Source organism: Simochromis diagramma, unplaced genomic scaffold (assembly GCF_900408965.1).
Source record: "Simochromis diagramma unplaced genomic scaffold, fSimDia1.1 OVJJ01000344.1, whole genome shotgun sequence".
Lineage (NCBI taxonomy): Eukaryota > Metazoa > Chordata > Actinopteri > Cichliformes > Cichlidae > Simochromis > Simochromis diagramma.
Window position 1 is genome coordinate 10,433,219 of NW_024387375.1, and position 10,100 is coordinate 10,443,318.

A 10,100-nucleotide genomic window follows, 5' to 3' on the forward strand; every position below is an offset into this window, starting at 1 on the left:
AAATCTATGAGCTGCCACTGACAGTCTGGGTTGCTGTGGAGAAGCCTGGGTTTGGTGCTATTTGGCCAGTAAGGTAGGGTTAGGAGAGGTGTGCTCACATGTTGGTGTCATACTCTACATCGCCATTCTGGCAGCTGTAAATAAACCAGTCACCTTGTGTAGGAGCTGCCGCACCCAAACTATTTTGTTGACCACCTCAGGGAGGTTTCGGCCAATAAGGGGGCCAGACTTGTCACCAGGACTTCCATGGCAGCGTGTCTCAAAGTCAGTTTTCAGACCTGAGAAAACCAACAGAGAAGAGGGGGGGTCAGAAATCAGAAGTGACAATTTATTACCACCTAGTTTCCCAAAAGAGAGAAGACATATTAGACATATTATTTAACATATAACACTGAACTATTACCAGCATTCCTAGACACTCACCATACTGCTCTCAGGACATTCACTCTAACATCTATAGAATTTTATTGCTCTATTCAAACAAAATCATTTCTAAATTTCTTTCTCCCAGCCTTACACAATAAAATCAGCTGTTATGGACAATAACAATGTTAAAACAACATTAATTCAGCATTCACTGTCACATAAATATACAGCATGCATAAACAGGATTTATTCAAGGTGTTTGTATTATCCTCCAGTGTTTAGACAAATCACTGTAAAGTCAAAAACTGAGAAAAATATGTATGTATGTATGTATGTATGTATGTATGTATGTATGTATGTATGTATGTATGTATGTATGTATGTATGTGTGTGTGTGTGTGTGTGTGTGTACTATGTACCCTTGTTGTCGTCTAGTAATCTCGCCAGTAGGGTCTCTCTCTCTGACTGCAGTTCTTTGCTGATGGTGGGACGTCTTATAAGCTCCTTATGTTTCAGAAATACCTGTAATAGCTGGGAAATAAATACACACTCAGGCAAATCCAGTAAGTTAACTCATCAGCACACACCCACACAATATTTCACAATCTGAGCTGAAGTGTGATGTTTCACTACCTGTTGTGGGTTGTCCTGTACATCAGCTATATAGCTCTTCAGTCTGCCAGCAACCTCCTGCTCTGATGGAGCCATTAGACGCTCAAACTGAGCCACTGCTGCTCTCCAAAGAGGCTATAAAAACACAAAAAAATCAGAGTAAGCACTGATTGCTATTATTAATCCTCTGCACTTCATGATCACTGATGATGATCATTCCTTCTCTATCTATTCCTGTCACTGTAATTTCCTTCATTGATCAGCTTCTCAAAGTACTCTTTTCATCTTCTTAACACACTCCTGTCACTTTTAAATACATTCACAGCTCTATCTTTAACCATCCTAACCTGCTGCACATCCTTTCAAGCCAATCTAATCTTCCTTAGCACCCAGCCTTACATACAATTCACTATAAGCTTTTTCATTTACCTGTCTACTATTCTTCTTCTTCTTGACAATCCCAATTTTTCTAGGATCTCTACTTCCTGTGGAAGCTGAGAAAAGCCCATCTCCCACCATCCATTCTCACCACCTTCTACAGAGGGACTATTGAGAGCGTCCTGAGCAGCTGCATCACTGTCTAGTATGATAACTGCACAAAATTGGAACGCAATACCCTACAACGGATAGTGAGAACAGCTGAAAAGATCATTGGAGCCTCTCTTCCCTCCATCACAGACACTTATCGTAACCGCTGCATCTGCAAAGCCACCGGCATTGTGGAGGACCCCACACACCCGTCACATACACTTTTCACCCTGCTGCCTTTTGGCAACAGGTACCGTAGCATTCAGGCCCTCACTGCCAGACTGCGAAACAGTTTCTTCCCCCAGGTCGTCAGACTCCTGAACACTCAGTGACTGGACTGACACACACACACACACACACACCTTCATACACATCACTACCAATCACTTATCTGCAGAATCCCATACACACACGCACACCTTCATACACCAACTGACTTTTTGCACAATACTTAATCTTTTGCACTGTTGTGTCTGCACTGTTTTGTGTCTGAATCATCCTGTTCTGTTGGGTGTTGGACTGTCTTTGTTTTTTGTTTTTTTTTTTCAATTTATGCACATTGCACTTTATGTAATCCTCTGTTGATTGTCTGTTATATGTCATATGTAGCACCATGGTCTTGGAGGAACGTTGTCTCGTTTCACTGTGTATTGTACCACTGCACATGGCTGGAATGACAATAAAGCCACTTTACTTGACTTTTGTTGGACAACCTCTTTCTTTGAATACTTTCCTGTGCTTCCTCATTCCACCACCTAGTGTCTTTATCTTCCTTCATTGGTTCTGAACACATTAAATATCTTCCTGGAATTTGGTTTCTATCACCAGTTCAGCTGTACTTTCCCAGCCATCTGGTAGCACGTCTCTGCCACACAGAGCCTATTCAGTGGTAAATGTGGTTTAAACTGTGATTCTTCAGAAGTGATAAATACCAATGATTCACTTAAACTGCTACCACTCGGTCTACCACAATCAACAACAGTTGCATACAGATGACAGAAACAAGATACACAGCCACGTGAAGTTCTTTATATCGAACCTCTGTATAAGGGTTGTAATGCAGAGGGTTGAGCCCAGAGAATGGTTCGAAAACACGCTCTACAGTCAGAGCCTGTTGCTTCGCTCCTGGTAGCAAACACAGCAGCTTCTCATGAACCACACGTAGAGTCACAACCTGGAAAACATAAACGGAAAAGTGTACAGTGTGCACATCAGTGTCCAATATCCATTCTCACAAGAGTCAACAATATGACTTGTGACTTCTTAGTGTAGAGTAACAAACATCCATGTTCCATCCATGGAAAACAGGGCAGATAAAATATAGTTGTCAGAAAAAAAGAAGAGGAAATAGTGGCTACATGTGTTTCAATTAATAAAACCTTTCTGAAATTAAAAACAAAAATAATCAAATACTCTATTTAATAACAGGTCTTCTTTATAAGAGACTGACAACTTATGAAATGACAAAACTTAGGCCTGAATGTATTTTAACAAGAGCTCCAAAACAATTTTTTTCTATTTATCAATTTATTTTAAGGGCCAATCTCTTTTACTGGTCTTATATTACACTTTTTTGTGTTCTGTTCTTCAGTAGAAAACATGCGAGGGAAAATTCCACTTAAATGTGACGTCTAAAAAAAGTAGCAAGAAGGAAACTGATTATTAAAAGTGTGTCTGTAAGTTTCATTTAATCGCTGTATTCAAAGCAAACAACAAAGAGGTTGTGCAAGAACAGGCAAAACAAAACAAAAATTCTGCCTGTTCTCGTTAAAGTAAACAAGAAGTGTTCTGGAACAGAGCCACAGTTTACTTCATTCAATCTGTTTGCGAGGCATTGCAGGGTTTCCGGGGAGTGTTTGTTTCCCTTCCAGGGGTGGGGGGCATGTCTCTTCCACACCTGAGGAAAAAATAACAAAAATGATTTAACAGGTTTCCGGGACTGAACACAAATCATCTTCATCTGGCTTTTAATTCACAAAATGAAGAAACAGTATCTGTCAAATTTTACACACTATTTCCAGCTTGAAGAAAATATATTTCTTACACCATACAGTACATTTGGAGAGTATTCACAGCGCTTCACTTGTTCCATTTTTTGTCACGTTACATCATTATTTTAAACTTGATTAAGTTCAGTTTTCACCTGAAGATTTCACAGACAACACCCCATAATGACAAAGTGAAAAAAAGTTTCTGTGAAATTTTAGCTGATTTATTAAAAATGTGTAACGTGACAAAATGTAGAACAAGTGAAGCCCTGTGAATATTTTCCAAATGCACTGTTATTTTTTCTCATTTTCTGAAGCTTCCCATACCTGTCCAGTTAAATGCTCACAGGCTACAACCCACTGTTCACAGATGGCAAAACCCGTTCTCAGGTTCTCTCTCACTAATACAAATGGTTCCTCAAAGATTTTAAGACCACTCAGCTTCCTCTGGACAAATCTCCCCAGGGCCCCGCCTTGTACAGGTAGATATAAAGAAATGCAAAAAGAAGATTAAGAATACAGTTGCTACATGCATATGCATATTAAAAAAAACCCAACAATTTAAAAAAGATTTCACAGGCACATAACAGGTATATTTGGCAACATATTATCCAAAACCCAGAGGCCTCGATAGTACGTCACTGCAATCTAAAGCATGTAAGCATTTTATTTTTAGCATAAAGTACGTAATTGCAGTGCGTAGCAAGTACAAAAAAGGACATTTGTTTCAGTTCCCAAAATATGGCCAATTATTACTTTGTAATATAAGGAGTAAGTAAGTACTGTCATTGGCAAATATTTTCTCTCATTTCCCCTTTTTTGGTTTGTGTGTGTCTGAGAGTCCTACCGATGACATCCATGAGGCGGACCATGCGTGTCTCTGGGTAAGGGTCGTAATCAGTCTGCCTCCAAATGTCATCCAGAGCGTCCCTGCTCTGTTCCACCAGATCCATAACATCAGACATAGACAGGCTATCGAGACCATCGTATTCCTGGTGGCAACACAAAGAGATCAGTGATCATTTTTAGTTTCCTCCCGGTGTGTTAACAGCTATGTAATAGTAACAAATTACTGTTGAAAACAGCACTTATACAGTGCTAAGCTTTAAAGATTTTAAATGTCTAAATTTGTCATATTGTAAATAACATTGCTTTACCAGCTTATTTATAGAATTATTGCTTAGTACAGTAACAGAATACAGTTCTCATCTCATAGTTTAATTACCTTCCCCCCTTTGTACAAAAACTATATTTAGCATCATATAAATGTATTCATTTTTATTTGTATTCATTTTTTAAATGAGTAAGTCTTGATACATGCATTCATACCTTTTGTATTGGTTTGAAGTGCTCAGTGAAATGTTGAGATCTTTCTCTCAAACTACTCTTCTCTGCAGACTCTGAGAGATCTGCCCAGTACTGGAACTCATCGCTGGGAGTCAGGATGCCTGCAGAGTGTAAGAAATATGATGTACAATGTCTAAAAGTCATAACGTAATCAGTGATATACAAAATGATATACACATACTCGCAAGACGTTTTACCACTCATTATGCATATGATTACATCGCTCCAAAATCCAACAATTTAAAAAACTACCATAACCATTCATTAACACCCTTTCTGCTAAAATATACTCTACAAACAATATGTGCGCATACCCAAGACATCTTCCTCTGTGCGACCCTTCTTGGCAGAAGGTTGTGTCCCAGACTGGCGAACTACTGAACCCAGACCCAGCTCCAGCTCACTCAGGAGGCCAGCCAGTTTAGGGTCAAATGCAGAACGCCAACGCTCATCCTTGAGAGAACAAAAGGAAAGTTAAAAAAAAAACAAAAAGAAAAAAAAAAAAACTTTCTTTCTTAGTCTAACTACAGATAATGATTTTTCATGTAACATATCTGGAACCTCTCAATGCACAGGGACAGACTCACCTTTAGCAGTACAGGTGCGAAAACCTGTCTGACAGCCTGATAGAGGGTGTTAATGGGAGACTCCAGCATGGATGAAACCAGAAGGCTGTGATGAAGGTTATCTTCTGTGATCACTGTGGGACGCAGCTTGAAGAACACCAGCACATTCTCTCTAGTCTCCCCCACAGCTTCAATCTGTGTCAAAGGATGGAGTTGTTGTTTTTTTTTATTAAAAAGGCACTAAACCGTCAAGTCAACACATGGAAGGTAACTGTACAGAACGTCAAATAACATTTTGTTATTCGCCCCTCCAATTAGCACCTCTGTGTCAGAGACCACAGTTCAGAGCCAGAAAAAGGTGCCCACCCTAGGTTGGAAATTAGTTTCTGCCTCAAGTGGAGAAGTTCAAGTATATCGGATGTTGTTCACAAGTGAGGGGAGAGTGGAGCAGGACACTGACAGGCAGACTAATCAAACCATCTAGAGAGGGATGTCTAACATCTCTACTTCTGCTGCCTCTTTGATGAACACCCAGATAAGTTGGAGAAAGTGAATCATGTATAAAAAAAAAACCAAACCAAATCAATTTCTTTAAGTTGATATTTAGAGATATAAATATTAATTGCATTAATATATTTATTGATAATTCATTTTTAAATATGGATTAGATTGAAAGATGTTATAGATTTAAACACTGCATCAGTTCAACAACTATCGATGTGTAATGTGACCCTTTTAATAACTTTTTTTTTAAAGAAAACTTACCTTATTTGATAAGCGAAGGTCATTGTCATGTCTGCTGACAGATAAGACAAATTCATTTCCATCATCTAAGAAATTATTGAGCTCTGGGCTGTCATTCAGTGATGATGATGGCTTTAATCCATAGAAGTTTCCAGTTGTGGTCAGAATAAACTTCTTGCGGACATCATCTGAACCATGTGGCATCTTTCTGCTGGAGCTAAAATACTGGCAGTGAGAAAGCAAAGACATCCAAATATAGGGATAAATAATTGTAAAGGAATGCGTCTTTAAAGAGTAAACACAATTGTATTGCTTATCAAGCATAGATCTTGAGACTAAATAAAAAAATAACAATAATTAAAAGTAACCATAACGAGCGGCTTTGATATACATGGTTATTCAGGATAATCTCGCCTTTTTGCTGTTTTATCCAGCAAGAAATATGCCTTAATATCAAATACTATCAAACTAAATTTCTATTTGAACAGCCTACCGTTGGTAAACCCACGAAACCTTTTACATTCACTGGTTCAGTGTCCAGCTAGAGGTTATTGGGTAGTATTTAGAGTCGCTGAACTGGCCCAGTGCTGACATCCCTGCTAAATTAGTAGCTGTTATCTCTGTGTTTGTGCTGAAACATCGTTAGCACATCAAACCACTAGCTTTTTTCGTTGTGTTTAAAATCAGACTTATGCCTGGAAAGCAGCAGTACCAGGTTGTGGCAAAGGAATGGCCACGGGCAGAGTAAACCATCAGCTAATAGCTAACACTAGCCTTGCCTGTGTACATTAAAGTGCAGTGCATCAGTTCGCTGGCTCACTTTCGGCGCACAGTCAAGCTACAGAATATCTGGTTTCATACCGTTATGTCTCCAAAAGAAACCAAACTCCGAAAGCTTCTGAATGCTTAATCCATGGTTTGAAGTTTTAGCAAAATTGCCCGTCTCAGTTTGTAAGGGAGTTCGCCAATGCTAGTGTCGTTGCCAGGTAACAACGACGAGATTTTGTTTCACGTGACACAGCTATTCCTACGTAGTTTTTATGCGGCATTTACGTATGCGGCCACATTAAATTAAATGTTTGTTTTGCTTTGTTTTAGCACATAGAAATGTTAGAATGCAATAGTATTTATTGCCTTGTTACTTTAATAGTAGAGTAGTATATGCTTGCGATTCGGCTACTGTTTCAACGGCGACATTCCGGAAGCTACGCAAGCAGATTTAGATTTTCAAACTAAAAGATCTTATCAATCCGTGAAGCGAACTGGGCGAAACCGCGAGGGCAGCTTCAAAGACAACAAAGCAGTGTAGTCCAGGAGTTAGCTGGAGATTGCAAAGCTCTTGTTATAGCGGACGTCGTCACAGTAGAAAAAGTGTAGGTTTTATATTAGCATTAGGAAATGGTCAGGTAGCCTATTGTGAGCCAGTGTGAGTTGCAGAGGTAAGAAACCTTAAATAAGCATGCTTCTGTGTAAGAATAATGTTGCAAAGGATTCAAAACAATAATGACGCGTTTATTAATCTTATTTAGTAAAGAAAGTGGGACATTGTAGACGTTAGGTGTATGCTGCCCCCCCCCCCCCCCTCCACGTTTGCTGTGTGCTTTCATTTTCACACAATTTAATTTAAGAACAATGTAAGTAAGCTGTGTTAACTGAATCAGTATTGTTTTATCTAATGTGGTTAGCTTCTTCTTTAAGACAAAGGTTCCCTGCCAGACATAAATTACTCATCCTAGACTGACCATTTTCGGTCTTGGATAAGGAATTCATACTTGTAAACATGGCAAAAACCACTTCACAAATAGGGATTCCCTTCTGTAAGTAGTTTCGTTTCTTTCACTGACTCTGTGTTGATTCATTTGGCACACACTGTGCTCATATCGCGTTGCGCATTTACATCATGAATGAAGATATTGTTATATATGAAAGTAAGTATGTTACAAAATTGCAACTTATCTTTAATGCTGAGAAGCTAGTAACACTGAAACACTGACAATCAAATCTGTGGTCACACATTTCTCAAATCACTGTCTAAAGCAATCTTTTCCGTTATACGAGTTCAAGTCAATTTTGTGTTCAGTCTTCAATCACTCAGTTACTAATACAGCACGTGCAGAGACCCTAAAGTGGGACTGATGAATAAGGGTGGCAAGAGAGGAACTGTGGTACTATATGAGGATGTCAAGAATGACAAAGAAATATGTGAGTGTGGTACAGGACATATATGAGGACAGAGAGATAGTGGTGAGTGCCACAATATAAGTGACACATTGGTTTAAAGTGGGGATGGGACTACATCAAGGGCAGCTCTGAGCCCTTTCTTGTTTGTAGTAATGATGGACAGGTTGACATACACTACCAGTCAAAAGTTTGGACACACCTTCTAATTTAATGTTTTTTCTTTATTTTCATGGCTATTTACATTATAGATTCTCACTAAAGGCATCAAAACTATGAATGAATGAATACTGAATTTTGTAGTAAACAAAAAAAGTGTGAAATAACTCAAAACATGTTTTATATTTTAGATTCTTCAAAACCGCCACCCTTTGCTTTGATTACAGCTTTGAGTACTGGCATTCTCTCGATGAGCTTCATGGGGTAGTCACCTGAAATGGTTTTCCAACAGTTTTGAGGGAGTTCCCAGAGATGCTGAGCACTTGTTGACCCTTTTGCCTTCACTCTGTGGTCCATCTCATCCCAAACCATCTCGATCAGGTTTAGGTCAGGTGACTGTGGAGGTCAGACTATCTGGCGCAGCACTCCATCACTCTCCTTCTTGTTCAAATAGCCCTTACACAGCCTGGTGTGTTTGGGGACATTGTCCTGTTGAAAAATAAATGATGGTCCAACTAAACACAAAGCAGATGGGATGGCATGTTACTGCAGGATGCTGTGGTAGCCATGCTGGTTCAGTGTTCCTCAATTTTGAATAAATCTCCAACAGTGCTACCAGCAAAGAACCCCCACCCCTGCTCCTCCATGCTTCATGGTGGGAACCATGCATATAGAGATCATCTGTTCATCTTTTCTGCGTTGCACAAAGACACGGTGGATGGAACCAAAGATCTCAAATTTGGACTCATTAGATCACTTCTGCACAACACAAATGATGGTCCCAAGCCCATTAAGAAGGCAAGAAATTCCACAAATGAACCCTGACAAGGCCCACCTGTGAAGTGAAAACCATTTTAGATGACTACATCATGAAGCTCATTGAGAGAAGGGCAAGGGTTTGCAGTATCGTCAACAAAGCAAAGGGTGGTTACTGTCAAGAATCTAAAATATAAGACATTTTTAGAGTTATCTTTTTTTTCTTTGCTGCATAATTCCATATATCTTGCTTCATATATTATCTTCATTATCTGATATCATCAGTATGCATCTACAATGTAGAAAGTAGTAAAAATAAAGAAAAAAACATTAAATGAGAAGGTGTGTCCAAACATTTGATTAGTAGTGTATGAGGTCAGATGAGATCAAGCAGGGGTCTTTGTGAACTATGATGTTTGCAGATGACATTGTTATACGTAGTGAGAATAGGGAGCAGGTGGAAGAGAACCTGGAGAGGGGGAGGCATGTGCTGGAGAGAAGACAAATGAAAGTCAGTAGAAGCAAGGCTGATTACATGTATGTGAATGAGAGAGAGACAGGTGGAAAGGTGGATCAAAATAGCAAAAGTAGATGAGTTTAAATACCTGGGGTCAGCCATCCAGTGCACAAGAGGGCAGTGAGACCTGCTGTGACGTTTGGTTTGGAGAGGTGGCACTTACAAAAAGACAAGAGGCAGAGCTGAAGGTGGCAGAATTGAAATTGTTTTTCATTTTCATTGTGAATGAACTGAATGTACAGGATTAGAAATGAGTATATCAGTGGGACAGCTCGGGCTGAGCGGTCCGGTTAGAGAGGCAAGGCTGAGATGGTTTGGACAGGTGCAGAGGAGGGAAAG

General features: G+C 39.4%; 1 protein-coding gene across 3 annotated transcripts in view; it reads right to left on the reverse strand.

Moving 5' to 3' along the window:
- Positions 1 to 7,290, reverse strand: part of LOC120719480 (cytoplasmic dynein 2 heavy chain 1) — a 118,022-nt gene extending 110,732 nt beyond the window's left edge. For 2 of the 3 annotated variants that reach the window (XM_040008669.1, XM_040008668.1), the window contains exons 1-12: positions 7,013 to 7,290; positions 6,173 to 6,376; positions 5,429 to 5,602; positions 5,156 to 5,294; positions 4,824 to 4,942; positions 4,342 to 4,486; positions 3,822 to 3,967; positions 3,317 to 3,403; positions 2,546 to 2,680; positions 1,000 to 1,113; positions 786 to 897; positions 154 to 278 (exon numbers count right to left, since the gene is read on the reverse strand). In XM_040008669.1, coding sequence (XP_039864603.1) covers positions 154 to 278; positions 786 to 897; positions 1,000 to 1,113; positions 2,546 to 2,680; positions 3,317 to 3,403; positions 3,822 to 3,967; positions 4,342 to 4,486; positions 4,824 to 4,942; positions 5,156 to 5,294; positions 5,429 to 5,602; positions 6,173 to 6,355 — 1,479 coding nt within the window. In that variant the 5' untranslated portion in view covers positions 6,356 to 6,376; positions 7,013 to 7,290. The remainder of the gene's footprint in view (positions 1 to 153; positions 279 to 785; positions 898 to 999; positions 1,114 to 2,545; positions 2,681 to 3,316; positions 3,404 to 3,821; positions 3,968 to 4,341; positions 4,487 to 4,823; positions 4,943 to 5,155; positions 5,295 to 5,428; positions 5,603 to 6,172; positions 6,377 to 7,012) is intronic. The other variant, XM_040008670.1, reaches the window with a different exon arrangement.
- Between the last annotated feature and the right edge of the window lie 2,810 nt (positions 7,291 to 10,100).